This window comes from Bombus impatiens, unplaced genomic scaffold (assembly GCF_000188095.3).
Source record: "Bombus impatiens unplaced genomic scaffold, BIMP_2.2 scf_0091, whole genome shotgun sequence".
In the NCBI taxonomy this organism is placed as follows: domain Eukaryota; kingdom Metazoa; phylum Arthropoda; class Insecta; order Hymenoptera; family Apidae; genus Bombus; species Bombus impatiens.
Window position 1 is genome coordinate 1,090,817 of NT_176510.1, and position 20,988 is coordinate 1,111,804.

The 20,988-nt window shown below is 38.5% G+C and overlaps 1 protein-coding gene across 3 annotated transcripts in view; it reads right to left on the minus strand.

Moving 5' to 3' along the window:
• The window catches only part of LOC100747040 (bifunctional heparan sulfate N-deacetylase/N-sulfotransferase), a 369,108-nt gene that overhangs the window by 44,409 nt on the left and 303,711 nt on the right, over positions 1–20,988 (minus strand). For all 3 annotated transcript variants that reach the window (XM_024372706.2, XM_033318398.1, XM_003485985.4), the window contains one exon: positions 7,887–8,084. In XM_024372706.2, the coding sequence (XP_024228474.1) occupies positions 7,887–8,084 (198 nt within the window). The remainder of the gene's footprint in view (positions 1–7,886; positions 8,085–20,988) is intronic.

The following is a 20,988-nucleotide window of genomic DNA, read 5'->3' on the forward strand; positions in this document are numbered from 1 at the left end:
CCACGAAGAACGCTCTACAAAGGGAGAAAACCGTGTGACGTACATTCCATGATGAAGACGATATCTCGAAACAATTGAGGACTTTACTGAATCTTTGTGGCTGAATCGTACAAAGATAACTAACGACCCGGCTAGTTAATTCCAGTGGCTCAAGTTCGTGGATTTGCTGGATATTTTATAGTTTCTAATTTGCAGAGCGGTTTAATTTTAAAAATACTTTAATGACAAGCTATTTATATAGACAAAACAGCCATTGATTTAAAGGTTTATAATAAACGACTAGCGATCTATTTCTGTAATTAATGGAAATCAGAAATACGATTAAATTTTCACAAGAGAATCGAAATTTCTGTTGAAAATTCTAATTATATACCGAACGATAATGTTTTATTTAAGCTTCCTGTATATTTAAGTAATCAAACTCATCTATTGCCACTTTACGTTTTCATCGTTTCTTCGGAAATATTTTGAAATATTTCCAAGGGTGCACTTAAACCGTCAAACGTTAAAAGTTGTACAAACTTGGCCATGCTGTTCGCTAATGTTGAATCGAGACAGGCGTTCCTTCCAGCCATTCTGCTGCTTGCTACCGGATACTAATCGCATCAGCGCTTCGAGAAGCAAACGATATTAGGTGATACAGTGAGACGACGTTCTCCGGAATACTGGAGAATAGGAAGTCGAGGTTGATTGCCAGGACGAGCGAACGAAGAAGGATTTCACGAACGAATGGCGCGGCATCGGACGTAATTGAGCATGGCGATAATTATTACGGTCCTCAGCCTCGTTGAGTGGATTCGATCAATTTCCACCTCCATCCGCCAAGAACTAATGAATCTTCTTGTACTCTGTTTCCACGGATAACCGTCTTATAACGCGAAATGTTACGAATTGTTACAGGAAATCGTGTTATATCAGAGCAAATATCATTATTTTATGAATAATATACATATTTCGTATACATAATACACGGTGAATCACAGAAACATTCGTAATTTCATAATTATTGATTCTATTATCGTATTCGACGATTTGTCTAAATTCCTTCTAAATATTATAACGAGCTGCTATTTCTCGATAAATGATATGTTAATCGAAATATTAATTATATACCGCTGTATATTGCTATTGATAAACCACAGAGTGTATACTATTAAAGAATATCAATCATCTGAATTTAATGATCGCGAGGATACGAATATTTGTGTAACTCGTTATACGTAATACAACTCTGATGCTATTCACTGGTAATCTAACTATTTTCGATTTCATCGAGAACAGATAGTTTTCCGGTGTTAGATTTTGAATTAACGGGACAACCAGGTGAAAAGGACGAAGGGAAAACGCGGATAACCAGAGGGTAGCGCGAGACTTTTTCAACGGTTCGAGCTGATTGCTCGGCTCGTTCGGGATAATTAGGTGAAAACCACGGAGGGCATTTAACCAGCCCGTTGGCCTCGGAATTAGTTTAAAATACGGCCTCTAATTGGCAAGGGCCGCCCTTGATCTGCTCGACGTTTCGCCCGTAATTTGTTTCGATCCCTGATTAACCCGTCGGTGGATCTGTTTCTGGTTTCTGATTTAATCGAGCGCGGTGCTTAAAATCGAACGTTTCTATTCGTTTTGCTTGATAGAGTTACAAGAGGATTGTATCAAAAAAAAAAAAAAAAAAAGACAGAGGAAACAAAAGAACATATATGGACGCTAGGATAGTGTATCGAATACGTTTGATGGATATTTCGATATTTTATTTCTACTACAGCGCTCTTCTTTTTTTTTCAACTATACTTCGTGCAATCTTCGTTTATGACCCCTGGTCGATCCACGAAGAGATTTCCCTTTGTTATTTTCTAGCGAATTTGGGAAATGGGATTATCCTTCGTGATGGATGCTTGTTCGGTTCAGGATGATAACAAAACTAATTTGATTTTTATCCAATTTCTTAATCCTATTCTCTATTGGTAAACATAATTCGAGAAAGTCTACATGAATAAAGTAAAATAATGTAATGTAAAAACAAATTTATAATTTAATCTCCAATATCGTTCATCAAATTTCGCTTATTTTGTATTAATCTCACCTTCGATAAAAATTTTATCACTTTCTTAATTGTACTCGTTAGATATTATTTGAAAAAGTTTACTCGAATAATATTCCTCTTCAACTTGGCAAGAATCCAATCCTTGACAAATAAAAAGAGAAAAATCACGTAATATTTCCACGCCTACTGCAATTTATAATTTCCCTGTACACGGTGGTCGTGATCACACGAGCCGGAAAAACCAAAAAAAGAACAAAAAAATTCAAAAATGCATGCATATTTTCATAGGCCTGGAAGAGCAGCCACGTCGGAAACCAAGCCGGCAGATACATATTTATTTCGAACGGAAATCCGCGAAGTCCAGCCGCTGTCGCTCGTACGTCATGTCTCGGGATGCAGGAACAAGCGTCACGACGAGCACTACGAAACGTAGTATATTTATGATGTTACGTTCTGTGCCGTGTGTACACTGACTTGACACGACTATTACCACTATCATTAATGTCTTTTGATCTGATTCGAGTGAAATAAAATCTAAATTTATTGTCCAAATTACGTAAAAATTGCGGTCACGTGTTTCGGATAATTGGCAAAACCGTCTATGTTTTAAGGGGTGTGTTGATGTTTTCAAAAAATATAATAGCATTTAGAGATTAGAGAAACTAAAGATTAGGGAGATTGAAAATTAATCCTTTTACTACTTTGCATTTGCAATTTCAATTATAGCCGTCACAATTCGGAGAAAATGCTACATGTATTTAATATTTAAACAATATTTTCTTGTCCATGAAAACTCAATTAAAATATATAGGAAATCAATTAAAATATCAGTACTATGTGACAGTGACGTATATTCAACCCCCAAGAACTGCGCTTTTTTTCTTCATACTTGGATTGTTATGTAGATTTATATCATTGAGAATGTAATTAAAAAAGTAAAATCTTGGTAGAAAATTCGTTTGCTTAACAAGCATCATAGAAGGCGTTATATTTACAAAAGCGCGCAGTTTATTAACGAACACGATTTCACAACATTCGAAACAAACGATCCTGCAACCGATCCTGGACATTGCATTTCATTCTCACTTTAGATCTCGGCTCACAAACGCCACTGTTCATTTCTGTTTTCCAACGAGCTTCGAGGCGCATAGGGTGTATATCAAGGACAGCGCGAAGAACAAAAATTGTAGCGTTGTCGTGAGACGAGGGATGAAGCGGCGGCGTGCGTACAGTAAAAAAAAAAAAAAAAGGGAAGGGGAAAATGTACGAAAGAGATGGTCGATCAGCGTTTTCACCCCCTGGCGACGGGCCGTGGAACGTTTACCCTGTGTCCGCTCTCGTGTCGATGTCACGGGTAACGAGTGTCGCGGCGCAGACTGCATTAATACAGGGAGAGGGATGCTAAAAAATAACGACGAAACGACAGGAGGGGAGATAGAGTGGAGATGCACGAAGGGATGGACCCGATCGATATCACCTGATACATTGTTTTCGGATAAGAAACAGGATAGCTTCGAGCATATCGATGAAATAGTGCGTGCACCACTGTCTATGACGCGTTTGATATATTGGAGGATATGCGGCTGTTTAAACAAGAGGAATGCATAAATGATAAATCCCCCGCCAGTTTTTGTCTTACGTTCTGTTCCACGTGTTTTATCGAATGGTTTATGCACGAGAAGGGCGGTCTCGAGGTAGTCCGTGTCACACGGATTGAATTTCTTTTTCTTTATTGCATACGATACTACTGACACATCCTTGGGATCTGCCCTGATAAAATGATTAATAACTAGGTTTGATGAAACCAATGTTTATGGAATGGTACGGGTAATCGGTGTAATGGATGAATTGTTGTACGTGGCAGCGCTGGGCGAACGTCGCGCGTGATGGATAGAGTTGTCTGGCTACGATCGGAATCATTCTACTCGAGCTCTGCGCGACGTTCGGGCCATGATACTCTTTGCTTGTTTGCCTCGCTTTTACGATCGCGAAGAGTTGTAAATCGAGCTGTGTACGTAACCAGTGACTAGTTTATGGGAAAGACAATTTTTTTATTGACGATATAAATATTACTTTTCTCATGTATATAGTGTTAAAGAAATAAAAGATTATAATTTTGAAAAATTTGATCATCGGGGTGATAAAAATTTTGTAAAAGTGAAAAATTAATATCTTTTAAAGTAAAATGTAATTTTACATTTGCAAGTGTTCGATAGTTAAATATCAAATGTAAATGCTACAATCAGTCTAAAAAGATCTACTATAGAATATTGTATCCGAATTGAAGATTGCCATTAGTACGAATGAAATATTGTAACAAGGTATGACACATTATTTGCTCATAAGGGTATTTAATGTATCTTCCTTTCATTCGAATACAACATTCACCGATATAAATTATGTACGTGACATGTGTATACGATCAAATTATCTTGTTGTACAATGTGTAGTGTAGATAGAGTTTCTATTCATGGTTGTAATTTAGCCGCATTATTTATTGTGAACGAGTAAATTAAGCTCGTTAAATATTCCTACAAGTAGATACAAAATTACAGTTTACACCAAAATTATTGATTTGGGGACCTGTGGTGATTAAACATTACTGATGAATGAAAGAGCTTTTCGGGTAACACATCATTCAAGTCAAGTTTCTATAAATAATCTACGTTCCCTTGGATAATAAATATCTGAATATACAAGAACACAGGAGAAAGATAAAAATGTTAACATATAAAATAATTATGATGTCTCTACTGTTGTCTTATGAACCGTTTCATCAAAATTTTAATATACAAATTATTTATCATGTTTCGCCATTACACGTAACATAAACTTGCCTGACCATAGATTCATTCTACTTGGCATTTCTATATCTATGCTCAATGCTTTTAAACATACGCTCTCGAGAAACACACGATTTCAATAAAAACCCACAAAAATATTAAGGCGAGAAAAACGAATGCTCCCTCGACCAAAAACCTTTCCAACCGCAATATCAGCAAACACGACCTTTCGGTGGTTATATGCGTAGTGGGTCTTCGACGAGAGAGGTCGAATTGCTTGGTCAAACACAGGCGTGCCCTGTCCAGTCGGCAATCTCCGAAAACAAAATTTCCCTAGCCAGTCTATAACGCGGCTGAATGTTGTCCGGCGAGTGGATAGCGCTTGGCCGGCACGGTTGCTCGCGTCGGCCTCGATTATCGATTATGAAATTGCACCGGATAAAGCAAACGAGAGGCTGGCCCTGGCTCTTTCTCTCCCTCTACCTCCGCGCGAGGGGTGGTTCTCGCGCGCGTGTTAGTCGGACGCGTACAGGTGCGCCGGTTGGCTTTCCGATTATCGGATGACAGGCAGACGACAGTGTGCAACGCACACACGAAACACGCACGAGGTGAACGTGTCTCTCTCACGCCATCCGACTTACACATCCCTTTGTCACGCCATCCGTTCGCGTTACACCACCGATCCGTCCCGCTCGAACACACCATTCTACACGTGCATACATACACGGAGACCACGCAACTTCCCATGCTCCCTGTCATACTCTCTGCCCCCGTCACTTTATCCACCTATGACGCTTCATCCAGCTCTACGCAGGGGTGGCTCTGTATCGTTAGCCCTATCCGTCTCTATTTGTTATTTTGGCAGAGTTTCGGCGTTCTTTTAATGTTATGCAATTTTCTGTACTTTAGGGGCGGCGAGAATATTGGGAACAGAGATCTCGCGAGATCGTTTATCGCGAGTGATTTCGTTATATTTTAGCATTCTTTCGCGTCTTTTGGATTGAATTTAGAATCCAAATTGAATTTAGAATCATTGAGTCGTAAGCGTTAGTGATGCATAGAAGGATCGAGTGTTTGAGACTGCGGCGTGAAAGAAAAGCGTATGACCAGCTAATATTTTAGGGTAATTCAGGAAATCGCGTAGTTACAATACATAGCGAAGTATAGTTGAATATTTACATAGGTTGAGATTAGGGTGTGAAAGAGAAGTTCATTGTAGTCCGAGACTTCTAACACAGACGATCGAATATCTCCTGGGAATATTTAGGTATATTTATATTAATAAGTATACATTAGATATGTACTTCGTTCTAATACGTTTTCTAATAAAAAAAAAAAAAATTGCTAAATAATCCATCTACGGTATTCGTGTAGCGAACTGGTCGTGTTCATGGTAATTTCTTGATGTCATCAAGGCTTGGCTAGCCATCATGTTGCATTAGCCGATCGTTATTGCACGATTATCCAAGAATCTGGTGAACTGGTTCTGGCTCAAGGCCTCTGTTAACTCGGTTCGTATTAAGGGCTTTCATGGCGTTAAATTCACCCCTTGCTACACCTTCTCTGTAATTTTTTTCGAACCACCGCGAACGATTGATAGAGGTCGACTTTTAGGGGGTGGTTTCTTTTATTTTTAGTTTCTTCCAATAGAAATTGCCTTTATCCAGATTTTTTGGATTCGGAAGCTCTGTTTGTATAAAAAAGACACGATTCTATCAATAATAAATTCTGCTACGCCTATTAGGTTATTTCCGATCAAAACTCGTTTTTCTTCTTAAAAAATTTCTTATCGGAGGAAATATAATTTAATTCTTGTTAGTATGATAACTACCTAGTATCATACTAACTACCTAGTTAGTATCAGTATATTATATATGTACCGATTTCTCGTTTCAATTTTATTCTAACGATAAATTCAATTTTATAGCTTGTGATAAGATTGATCGCGTCAGCTATCATATAATGCGTAATAATGACGTGCTTTCACATAACGTATTATTGCTCCACGTAATTACATCCACAACTAATTCTCAAAATGACCAGATAAATAAATATAAAAATTAAAGTACAACCTTGCTGTCGTTTAAAGTTGCCGCTAGTACGAAGGAGTTTAAATAATGGCAAGACAACACGCGAACAGGCTGCAGAACATCTTAAACGCGAATTAAATCGAGTTAAGATCAAGGATTTTTAAGCACGCGGCTACTTAGCGTGCCATTTTGTCTCGATTAACTAGAACGAGTTTAACCAGGCTCGTTAACAGCAAAATTCCCTACTTTTCTTATTCTCTTGATACAGACTGTACCTTGTTCGTCGCAAACTCGCAATCCTCGATAATTGTCACATAATGTACTGGCAAACGATAAATACGTGCGCGAGTGTCTTTAATTATCACAGAGAAAGGAAAGGTAAAAAAGAAAAAAAGAGAAAATAATGGAGATCACCATCAGAGAGATAACGAAGTCTATTAGGATACGAACAATATCTTTTTCTACTGAAACATGGGGGAAAAATTCTCTCGTTTCTCGTGCGAAACGCTAACGAGATAAAGTTTTTCCAACCGCGACGAAGCGTCTGTGATCCTTTACTCGGATGGAAAACAAGCGTATCTCACTCGGCATATCAATGAATTTTGCTAGTAAAAACTTCGACCACGATAACTAGGGGAAACTGTCTATCGGAAAATATCGTTCGGTCTCAATGGAGTTACTCCATATTGCCCTTGTTTCCCTGATATTTACTTGTTAATCAAAAAGTATCGATGTTATAGGAGTTCCGATTGCATGCAAAACTGAAATATGTTTCAAATGGCTAAAAATCATAGCGGTGTAAATCAATCTATCGCTAGCTTTTATAAAACATTTTTCTACATTTATTATCACAAAGAGTCTATTATATCTTGTACCACGACAGAGACTAAGTTAGAACTCGATCAATTTCGAAATTGTTGAAAGTCGAACTAGTCGAGTGAATTTAAACTCTCAATATCTTTACGTACACCGTTGTGATCTCCAATCTACCAGATATTCAGATGTTTGAGACGAAAGATTCGTCGTACTCACTTGATTCGATTGGAGACGAGTAGTTCAGCTATGTTCTTGCCTAGCATGGAATATAGCGTTTCTACGAAGACCAAAACTTTTGGATCCGTCCTCAAACGAGCCTCGCTACGATGATCCGGCGCCGAGGGCAATCTCGTTGCGCCTCTCAACGTCGAACACCTGATTGCCGGCTCTGGTCTAGTATCTCGACGAATCAGACTGAAACAAGATAGAAAATGTTCAGTTACAGTCGATCAATGTAAGATCTTTCGTGGCTAGACATGTTCAAAACAATGGATATTAATTTATTCGTTGTTAAAAATTAATATAGTACAAAGTATAAAAGGGTATAGTATTCTTTTGGGAGTTAATAACTTAGTTTGCCTGCAATATCTGGAGCATCAACATACAGGGTGTAATAGAACGCGACCCATTTCGGGGTTAATCAATCATCAAAAACAATGAAAAAGGTTTGTATAAACATGTGTTGCATCTGTCTTCGTTTACGAGATATAACAAAATTTCTGTTTTGATTTTGCGAAAGATGTTCAGAGTGACCACCTTGCATTTCAATGCAAACCTGATGTTTCCCGAATTTGTTGAAAAGACTTAGGTCCGAACCTTAGTATTTCAACATGTTCAATAGGTGACAGATGGATGTGTTTATAGGAATCTTTTTCATTGTTTTTAAATTCTACGATCAGCTCCCGAACTACTCCCACGCGTTTTGTTACACACTGTGTATACCAAGTTGGACGAAATCCTTGGTAACATTACAATAATATATAAATTTATTGAATAAAAAGTACGTTAAAATATGATATAATACGTGTTTCTTATAAATTTATCTCAAGAATGGAGCCCAGTTTTCTGTTTTTTTTTTTTTTTCAAAATTCCACTATATTTAGCACGAACGCCTCGTTATCGAGCGTTCCGCTCGAGGAACGAGCCATTTTTTCTTCGCGTAACGAGGATAAAGAAGACCAGTGGACGAGATAATGTCGTCGTGTTAGTTGTGTCGCACAAAAGCGGCCGGATTGCTCCACTTGGCATGAATCGCGCGGCATTTTTACGATTACCGATAATCCGTCTGTGTCTCAAAGAGACCGACAGAGAAGATTCGTTTCGCGGAGAACGATGAAAGAATTCCTTCATCGGGATCGATCGTTACCGAAGCCTGAGTAACTGGAAGCTTTTGAGAAATGCGCCCTTTTCAGCCTTTCGTCTTCAAAGTACTCCTTTTCACCCTTAATCCAGATTTCATCAATCGCATAGATGGAACCATCCGTTTCTGATATGCTTTAAAAGATCATCGGGATCGCCAGATCTTTTTAGATTTTAGTATGTAAATCAGTTCATAATGTTTGGATCTCTTTGAGGGGTTAAACTCCCGTCGAGTTGGAAAATTCGTTGGAAACGTAATGGAAAATAGAAAAGACGAGACTGAATCGAAAAATAGTTTACGGCATATAGTAAAAGGAAATTGGATTCATTCAGCGACGAAGAAATTAAAACTATAAAGGATTTTTATCATCGAGGGGCGAAATATCTATTGGATTTTATAGACAATTAATTTATTGCAACACACTTAATTCCGTGTAATTAAGATTGGTATTAAAAGGTTCATCACTATAACGGTATATATCGATCAAACAGTACCACGAGATTTAATCCTTTATCCGATATTCTATCATCATCCTCAAATGAGATTAACGTTGATAAATGGATTAAATTCTACTTAACTATGATCAGGATTTTATTTGATTACGAAGACCAAAATTACAGTTGATTGTAGCTTCCCACTTTAATCGAAAATCTAGAAATTAATAGGTACTTGTCCTCGATACATTATTCGGTATCAACAGTGCGCTAATACTATTTAACAGCGACTAGTAGATAAAACAAAATTTAAAGTACTCTAAAATACGGCTGCATAAATTCCAAGTCTCGAGGTGCTACAGAAATTTAGTTAAGAATATGAATTGCTGATATCTATGCAAATTCATATCTTCGCGAAACACAACTAAAGAAGCGGAACCTAAATAGACTCAACTTCTCGATATTATAACAATAACTTTGTTTTAAATAACTTATATTTACCTATAACACGCACTCTTTATCTACCATTGTTCCAATGTCCCATAAATATATAAATTTTTGCATCCAAATTACAAATCTTCCATCGATTCGAAGCACTCAATTCCGCCGGAAGTTTCTGCTTATCCACGATACAGCATCCCATACGCCAGAATTATCGCGGAAACATGTTGTTCGACTCTGGTCAGCCGTTCAGCCAGCAAGGATACACCGTTTTTACATTAATGTCGGTCGTCGACGATGAAATGAAACGAACGAACGTAACAAATTTTCCGTGCCCAGTCTCGCGACACGAAACACTTTAAATCGCGACGAACGAGTCGAGAACGAAAAACTCTCCTCTCCTCTCTCTCTCTCTCTTTCTCTCTCTGTGTTTGTGCGACGCTGTTTCGAGCTTAACGGTGAAACACAGCACGCCTATTTCCGTTCGCAATTTGCCCGACAAAACTCGTCTTGATGTACGTGACCGGTGGCGTAATATCGCGCTGTTTGCCTCGTAATGCCGGAGGTCCGGTTTATCGATCACTCTCGACTCGACTGTGACTTTGTGGCGAAAGGGTCGATGGTCAATGGTTTATCGGACGAAGTCTCGCGCCCGACGACGTGCTAATTCCACCCCGCATAATGCATCGTGCCCTTGCACCCTATAGTTGCGAGAATTAACATCGGTTAATAGGCGAGGAGATTCTAAGATGCGAAGGTTCTTGTTTAACCCATCGGCAGTGTAGCTCGAGAGACACTTGGTTCAGATGTCACGTACAGAGATTTAAAAATTATAGCGGCGTACATAGACATTTTGAGAACTGTAATTAATTTTGTGTAGCAGTAAACGGAGAATATTATTTTATAGAAAATAGTAGATGATCGATTTTTACATTCTTGGTTCTCTACTTAACAGAAAAAACGAGGGAACAACGTAATAAATGTTATAGAACAAATACCAAAGCCGACGATTGTTTCCTTTCATCCTTATAGTCTGATTCTACTATCTCTCCATTTTATCTGTTCGTCACATGTAGCAAGAGAAGGTTGTTCTATACAAATACGTATTATAAATTTCGTACCTTAAATTTCATCATAAGTTTTAACTTTAAAAGGTAGGAAGTGTATCTATTTTTGCCCATTTTTATTATACATCTGAGGTGTATATTATTATACGTGTTGGTTTATTATTAGACGAGTGATAAAATTGTAATAGTCAGTGTATATTAAAGTCACTTTAAATACAAGTACACAGATAGTGTATGCTGGTCGTAATCGTCGTTCGCTCAATACTACCGTTCAACTCTACGCTCGCTGTTCGACTGTATGAATCGCTATAATGATTCGTCCTAGAGAGCACGTTCGTCTATTTGTATCGACCGGTGGTATTGCAAAAAGTTCAAATGTAACTGCGGTTGACGATTCAAAATAACGTTGGCACTACAAGGCACAACGATATGAGTCTCTCCCGATTCGAATCTTCCGCTGACTCATGTGTCGCTACACATCTGATGGAAGCCAAGAAATCTTGACTCAAATACTTGGATTACTTTCAATTTTTAGAATAAAAAGAAATCATATTTGGCAAGAATTACGTGTTGCAATGCAATAATTTATACACTGCGATTACTTAAAAATTTCAAAATAAAAAAGAAACGAGTGTTTGACGTCTCGAATTCCGCGTCATTAGGCGGAAACGCGAGAATCGTGCGGACTTCCGAGCGGTCCAGAATGGAATCGAATCGCCACCGGCGAAATCTACATCCATAATCGCCGGTATGAAATTCAAATCGAATCTTTTGTGCGGTACGGCACTCGGCCCCGCAGCCCCGCGAACTTTCCGCACAAGTTTTCCCTTGAAAGGAGAAACGCCGCGGAAAGTATGCGGCGTACACTTCGCGGCCAGCATTCAGGGCGTCGTGAACTTCGAATATTTGAAATACTTGAGGCACTTCTTGCCCGGGAAATTATAGAACGCCCTTCTATGCGACGTCGTTCGATACACGCTTCTATCAGAGGCCACTACTATCATGTAAAAATACGAGTATTAATCCTACGTTGAAATTCTACCGATGATAGTCTCTTTCCATAGCTTTTGAAACGTATAATGTGAAATATATTGGTACGAAAATTTGTTTCATTGATGGAACATTGATTTTTTAAAATATATAGAATCTATCTTTTCATCTATGAAACAATACTTCATCTTCAATCAGACGTCTCAAGACTAGAATCCAGGAGTGTAGAAATAATCTGATGGAACTTGACCTAACGAAATGTGTTTTAGCAAGATTTCCGCATGGTATAAAAAATACACTTATAAATTATTTGATATTAACTTTAACGTCGTAACTAAAATTTGGAATCTTGGAGTTATTATTGGCAATACGCTAACAATTAATAACACGCACACATTATAAGCATTGTAACTATTTCATCCCGAATTCTCGGATTCTTGAAACGCAGCTGCACTGACAGAGACTCGGGAGCTGTAATCCTACGATATAAATCACTCTTCCTTCTTCGTATGAAATACGGCTCATTAATCTGGCAATCTCGTTTAGTCAAACATTGCAGCAAACTTGGAAGAATGCAGCGTTACTTTCCACGATATCTATCTTACAAAACTGGTCAACCGTTAAAAATAGAAGGCCACGACTATAAACCAATGATAACTGAATTTAACTTTTAGCCACTCGTTATCAGAAGATCTGTCGCAGATGCAATTTTTCTATACAAAATTTTTAACGATTACGTAAACTGCATTGAGCTCTGAAGTTTTGTCAACTTCCATACACCACCGTGTTTTATCACATCATCAAAATTTCTTTGTGTGAACACTGTCACTTCCCAATTCGAACACATCAACACCATAAATAGAATACGCGATTAAGCGATAACATTTACAATTCGGTAGATTTTTGGTTCTCTACTATCCAAGGATTTAGGACTTCAACGCATAAATTATCGGATATGCGTCTATATCTGTTCCCTTGTATACCTTCTTACGTTAAAGAGATTTTTCCGTTTATTCGAATAAATTAAATTCAATGAAAAATATTCTACTTCATAAAATTTGGTTTTGAAGTACTTCGTTTCAGTTTGCATTTGGTAATTTAGATGATAAAGTCATATGCGATGCTTATAGAAAATAAATTAACGTTAAGTATCTTTTAACGCCATTTCGCTGTTTTAATAGGCATCGAAAAAATTAAATAACTTTTTCTAACGTTTGAATAGTTTAAAACGTTTCGTACGATTGTTTCCGAAACTTGTATAACATCACACTTAGTTGCACATCTGCTACACGTTTTACTAGCGCGTCCTTTAATCTTCCTGGTAAGCGTTCTATGTTAAATGCAGAATTACATGAAACTAGACAACTACTACTGTAACATTACACTTGCACCGCGTGTTTCTATGAATAGGTAGCATTACCAAGAAGGTAACTAAAGTACTCGTACAATCCTCACTAATTTTATCTCAAACAAGCCCTCCAATCCACTAATATTCGAAACTCCGAACGTAAACGTTGGACATCCGTTAAAATCGTCAGTTAAATAATTTATCATCATGTTCTAAAGATTTCAAGCCACAAATGAATACCTACTGCTCGATTGAATTACCACCGAGTATTAATTACTGTCGAGATATTTTCTCTGTTCATATCATATCAACTCTGTTCTTCATTAACCCAAACGAAAATCAGTCTCAAATATACAAGAGAAAAATAGTTCGTCAAACACCAGCTGCGTGACTTAAACTCTATGAAAGAAGAGCGGATCGCCTGTAAACTTCGATAATCACAACACTGTACGATAGACATCCATAATTCATAATTTCTACACTTTGAAACTTTTATTATTCGCTAATTCACTAATAAAATTCACCAATATTATAAATTGAACTTCAGTCGCTAACTTAATCTCTCGCATTTATATCCATGCAAGAATTACACACAGACGCAAAAGTATACCACAATTTAAGTGTATCAAAAGCGGTATACGCACAGGAGAATCAATAAGAGAATCCATAAACCCCATGGCGCCACGAGTTTGATAGACGACAGCGGTGCGACTTAAACTCGATTAAAGAGGAGCAGGTAAACCGTAAAAGCTCGAGACTCAGCTTCATATCCGGAAAGATCCATGAGCGTGGTTCACGTGTAAGCTTTCGAATAGGCCACTAATCTGGTTCGAGAGATACGGAACCTCATCCTATCGTGCATCACGGTGTGGCTGTACCTGGCGAGTAAGCCTATTAGCGTTGCAGGCTTATTAGTGGATGCCATCTGACCCAAATTCCACGTTTCCATCGGCTGGACCTGGTGGATATACTTAATTCGAATTTACGATAATCGTATCGCGATCAAGCGGTAGACAAACGCGGGAAATTCAAATTCTCAAAGTATCTTCGAGATAGTTTGAACGGAGAAGAATCGTTAAAACGTATTGGTTGACGCGTTATGATACGAATATTCGTTAAATGGGACACGCGCTCGCTTTTCTGCCGGCGTTCCACCATGGCGGAAGCTCTTTATTATCGTCGATGATCGATCGCTCCTGCTTTCTACCCGTAATTGATATTACCTTGATATTACCTCGAGTCGAGCCGTTTGCTTTCTCCCTTTCGCTGTTCGCTGCCTCCAGCTATTCCTCTTCGCGTGCAATTTTTAACGAAGAATTATTTTAAAGAGAGGAAGGACCGAGGTATTCGATAACTAACTGTGTTTGGGTATTTCCATGAACGAACTGGCAGGTATTTTGAATCGAGTCTTAATCTTTTGTTGTTGCGTTATTTACAAGGCGGAATTCGAAATCTCTGTTGTTTGACAATTGCTGACTTCAATAAATAATAATTTAATGTTAACCTGTCGACGAACGATCTTTTGGTAACCACTCTATCATCGTGACAGTGTACCAAATAAAAAGATGCAGGGACATTAATTTGTACTTAGTAATGCTCGGTTCAATGAATTTCGAGAAAAAGAATTTGTGGTTTATTATCTTCTCTGATATTAACGTGGAAAAAGAAGAATTACCAATTATTATAAACAGCTTGTTTGATAGTAGTACCATAGCGTTTATACTGTGATCATTATTCAAGAAGAAGTTCGAAAGTCGCTCTATTATTCTACTCAAAATAACCAACGAAAAAATACAGCGAAACATTAGAAACTTCTACGTGACCCATAGCGAACTTTAAACTTTGATCATCACGCGGCAAGAAGTTCGAAGAACAACTGACCTTCGAGCGCTAACGGTGAATAGCCATGGTTTCTTGATGAGCATGTACTTACAATGTACGATTGGAATTATTCAAAGTGTACGTCACGGAATTCAACGCTTTAGTTAACAACATCGACCTCGATAGTATGATTACTTAAGGTGGTACATCAACGAAATACCTGCCTCCTGGGTTGCATCAACATCCTTGTAAATCTCCGGTAAGAGTTTCCGCCGGCTTACTCGCGTTTCTCGTTAACTTTGCAGCCCCTTGTCAATAATTACCGAGCGAAGTAACCAGCGAACGGGAAATTTTCTTCTGGTCTGCTCTTCTCCGCCACGGAACGCGTTCGTGCGTTTCTAACACATTCACCATGCGTCTTTCCGTAGGGTAAGATCGTCCGAAGAACGTATCTACCGATAAGTAATACGTCGAAGCCTGTGGATTGGCATATTCGAATGTTTATTCTTTGAATTGTTTTATTTTTATATTTTTGCAATTATTTGGAATTATCTGCAATTATTTTTATAAACAGTTTCGTTGGTAGTTTAATTTTCAGCATTTACTTATTCCAATGTTCTGTGTAGAATATCGGTATGTTGGAATTTGCGATTTTTTTCATTTTTTATTTAGCTATTGTGAAAGGGAATCGTGACTGTAAAAAGCATGGCGAAATATTAAACAACAAAGTATTAATACGAAACACATAACACGTCATAAAAGGGATAACAATATTTCTGCTTGCACTCTGACAAACGCATGCCAATATTAACCCTCTGTTGGCAAACTGGGTCGTTTATGGCCAAGCGCAATTTCCTTACTGTTTCGGGCTTCCAAAAAATCCAACAAATTCTGGAATGTTTATCAATGTCTCTGCTATATTGTACAACCATCTATTAAAGTGCAGTGTTCAACACGTTTTTGGAAAAAATTGAAATTGCTTTCAAAGAAATTCAACAGCGAAATTTCAATAGAGTCCACAGAATTATTCGAATGTCATACGTTATTAACTAGAAGTTTTAATTAAACATCGAACTACTAAAGAAACTATCGTGATTTTCAGGAAGTATAATCGCATTTTATAATCGTCGTAAAAGTTAATTAGTTGAAACAAATATTTCCAACAAACGTAGAAATTCTTTCCACGGGAGACTCAAGGAGGAAATTCCACCCAGCGCGTCGACAAGATATTGGAAATACGGCGGGAGCTGATTCAGCACATTAAAATAGACGAAAAGTTCAAATAAAATCCAAATAAGTTGCCACTCCCACTCTTCAGAGAGATTACTCGAAGCGAACAGGTCCAGCTTCGATAGAAGCATGTGAATGCACCGCGTAGACAGTCGAACTTACACGAATTCGTCTGCAACTTTGATCGTCGCGTTGACGAAGAGTTTCAACATTGCCAACTGACGTTTAATAAACGAGAGATTAAAAAATCGTTGATCTAAGCAACGTCTAACATCACGCAAAATAAGCCGTAACTCGAAAACAAGATCGTATCCAGCATATGTTATACGAATTTTTCTTCTTGTTTCAGTACGTTCAATCAGTTACTTATCGTACTTCTCACAATTTCTCACTTACCCTATAGTATAGTTCACCAATAGAAGATTAATATTCCAAATATAACGTGGATAAAAATTCAATGCAAACCGCCAAATACATTCCGATGAAATAAAAGTTTCAAATCGTAGAACTTTGAAAGAAACTACACCGACTGTATGGAAGCATCATTTTCCTTTGCCACCCTCTCGAATTCAATCGGGAATTCATGCGCAAACTCAGCCAAACAGAAGCTCCGCCAAATGTATGTATATTCTCCGATTTAATATCAGCCCTGGAAGGCGAACGCGCGTAAAATCGACGCGGCTTCGTTTCTATTGATGCGTTTAGAGGCGAGTCAGCCTGCCGGAAACGAGGTGTTTCATCGAGATGGTAAGAGAGCCAAGCCAGGCTCGGTATATAGATTCGTAGAAACGAGAAATGGCGAACGGGGGATTGATATCAGGGCAAACTGGCTGAAGAGTAATTCGATTATCCGCACGAAAAGTACGGAGGCGTTGTTATATGAGGCGGTAACTCGACGCGATCTACGACGCACCCTCGCTCTACGCCACGTTCCAAGCAATACTCGATGTAATTTAATCGGCTGTCGATAGGCGACAATGGCGTCCCTCCGTAATCTAAAATTGCTTCTCGAGGACTGCCTTTATTAGACGTCCTGTTGTTTCCGTGTTCGTCGTTATGGGCATCCTTAACTTTCTCTAATATATTTAATAAGTGAGACTAATATATTTAGTAAGTGAAAAGCTAAGCGATGGGAAGGGCAACGAGAGTTGTAACATAGTTATATCAGATAAATATCTAGGTTGAACAGCAAATTGCAAGCTTACAAAACAGCCGAAACTAGAACTTTCTAAGAATCATCGTGTGTGCACACTGTCCACATATTTTTTAAATATTTTTGTCCTTATTTGTTGCACTGAATTTCACATACCAATTCTGTTTCTCTTATATATCTTTTTCCCTCTCAACATTCTTATCATCCTCATTCTTAGTCTTGTCCTGAAAACAAAAGAATTCGAGAGATCAATTTTAACACGGGTTGCCAGATTCGATAGAATATTCGTCGAATGTGCATATTTGTCTGAAGATGTATAGTACAGCCTGTTGTTGTTCGAGGTCTGGCGATTTTCTTTGGCTTTCCGCGAAGCAATGTTACAGAAAAAGAAATAGGAGTTGCCAGGTTATTTATAGAGCTTGGAACCGAGCTTCACCGTCGGCTATCCGCCTCTCAAATTAATGGAAGACGGCAGTGTTGAGTATGAATTATGTCTAAACTGGAGTTTCTTAAACTGGTTTGCTGAAGTGGCGTACATAAGTGGGCCTACAGAGCTTGATAGAATATGATGGCTGCTGCGGATGGTCGGTAAAACGAGAATGGTTTGCACGTCTGCACTTGACTAATTGCAAGCATCAAAAGGTTTCTTCGGTATTTAGCCTGACATTCAAGGAATTTGTGATACGCTTTGCCAACATGTGTGAATCTCAGGCTTTTTATTCTTCGTTGCTTCAATTTATACTTCGGTCAATGAAATATCATTGAATATTAGACCCTTGAGCATAACGAATAATTCTAATCTGAGATTATAAATTGCTATTATAAGGTTCGTTATACGTTATGAGAACGACATTAGGACAACTAGGGGAGTCTCGTCTAAGATAGGATGAAGAAGTAGAGTAATCTAAGGTCTCGCAATAGCAATTAAGAGTTAAATACTTTAATTCTTACATAAACGGTTATAGCACTCAACGAATTAACTCATTAGAAGATGATATGTAATCTAGTAACTTGTAGATGGAAAATTGATATATATATTTTTGATTCCTAAATCCAGCTTGAAAACTACGACCGAGCAACCGTATATTTTTACGTATAACTCAAAAAGTAAGATCATTCAAAATGTTAAACTTTACAACGTATTTCAAAATCATCGAAATCGGAGAGGAAATAGCCGTCCGACGAATTTTGCCAAAAATTCTTTTTCCAAACTTCCTGCGGTTTCGCGCGGAAACCGCTGGTATCGTTACGTTTTTCTGTCGATGCTCTATGAAAAATCGAAAAGACACGCTGCTCATGGTATCCGTCGCGTTGCACATTGCATCAAAATCTAGCCGTATTTGTTCTCTTCTTATTATTATAGAAAGCTATATTGTATCGAACAATTCTATCCTACATTTGTGATACACTGTTGATAGCAGGGTAAACATTTCCTCGATGCCAAACTTTACGTATCTCTTTAAAAATTCTTTACATTAAACTGAGGTTGACGAACGACGAATCTAGCTTAATTTCGAGCAATTGACGCTGGCTGAAACAGACGGAGTCTGGATTCCACGAGGCTGTTTTAGCTTTGCAACGCACGCAACTGCAAGGGGGCAGCCTCGTTGCACGGTGACGACATTCTCCGCTCAGGTTACACGGGGCAAAACGTTCCGCGCGGAAAGTACCGATTAGGATCCATTAGCATCGTGTCCCGGCCCGAGAAATTCTCGTGGCTCTAACGAGAAAGCATGCACATGGAAAATACGCTTGCCGTGGCCTCACTTCTACGCCACACACGTGTGCATCATTGGATAATTCGAATGATTAATCGTCCACTCCCTATATCCCTTTTCCTGGTTCGTCGTAAATGGTAAACGCGATGATACGGAGCGTGCCGAGGGAATCCTCTTTCGTCAAGAGGACGAGGATCAAAGTGATTATTAAGCGTTTAACCATTTATAGCAGGTTGAAATGTAAAAGAGCGTAGAGATCCTATGCAATATGCAAAACTAGACGAGATATCGAATGTAAAATGTAAAAAGCCGTAGATTGTAAATAATAAAATTGTATTTCTCAGTACACTCTATCAAGCACGATCTGCTTTTACTGATTATTATCAGAGCTAGTGTATACGGTTCCTCGGTTTCATACATGTATAACGTTACCAGGATTATTGCGCATAGTTGTAGTATCGCGAAATTGGATCAAACAAGAAAAATAGTACTCGCAAAATTTTCCCAAGTGTTTAAACGTGTCATAAATAAATTTGAAAAATTCTATATAATAAGCTGTATAATATACCATTTTAACAAACCATATAACAACGTATATGCGTAACACGATATATTACAACTCGAATAACCGTAAAGTAAGTGGAGCATACTGAAAAGCTTGAAACTTTTAATAGTTCATAGTTAGAGAGCAATTTTCATGTACTCGAAAACCGATCAAAATCACTCGAATATCTCAGCTTCAATCGCGCTCAACGTCCAATAAATTCTCTATAACCAATAACGAAGGTAAACCAACGAATAAAAGCGAAATAAAACATGCAGCCGAAAATCTCCATATGCGGAACCACGATAATAAGCGTATTCGCAATTCCATCAGGCTTGCGAGCTTCCCAAAGTCGTTTGGCACGAACGTCGATGGACAGTGAGCACAACGGGTACCGCCGTAAAGTCTCTATTTCTCGTTTCTATTCTGCGTTTACTGCGGTTGGTCCGAAACCGTATTATTCCAGTCTCATCGTTGTCCGCGGTTTTTACGAGCGTCCCATATGCGAATTCCCGCTTCTATCAGCCGCATCACATTAGCACGCGTTGTTTTCTGCGTCGGAAAGAGGCTGAGGCGCGCATACGCGCGAGGGTGAACGAACTTCCGCGCAAAGATATACTGTTACCGTCACGAAACGCGATACGCAATTCGTTCGCCTTTAAAACCGCGGCAAGAACGTTTCTGCGATGCTTAACCCCTTGCTCTTGGGAATCGTACTTGTGGAAAAACTGGTAGAAGCGGTTGTTTATCGCTGCAAGTTAAATTTTCAGAATGCATCAGGTTAAAGGGATTATTTTTTCATTTCTCGCGCAGATATCGCGTGTTCATAGTTACAAACCGCTTTATCTCTAATTGGTATTCAAGGTCCTTCGGGAGTAGTTTGGGAGTACTGGCCTTGTAGTAGAGTTTGCAGCCGTGGAGCAATTGTAATGTTTCGAATTTAGGGAACTCGAGGAGTTCCACTTGATGCTAAACTCTGTAAAGTTCTTATGCTTGTGATGCACGAATTTCGAAGTGTCACTTGTTGATTTAATGAGATTGCTGGATACGTGGAAATGAGAGAAGTAATAGTTAATATAATATCGGCGAATAAATGGAAGCGCACACCTTACAGCTAGGAGCAAACTCGTAGATTACGGAAAAAATGGTAGTAAAATCGACACGGCAGCATCTATTCTCGATTGAAGGGCGCATAAAACGCGATCGAGGAAC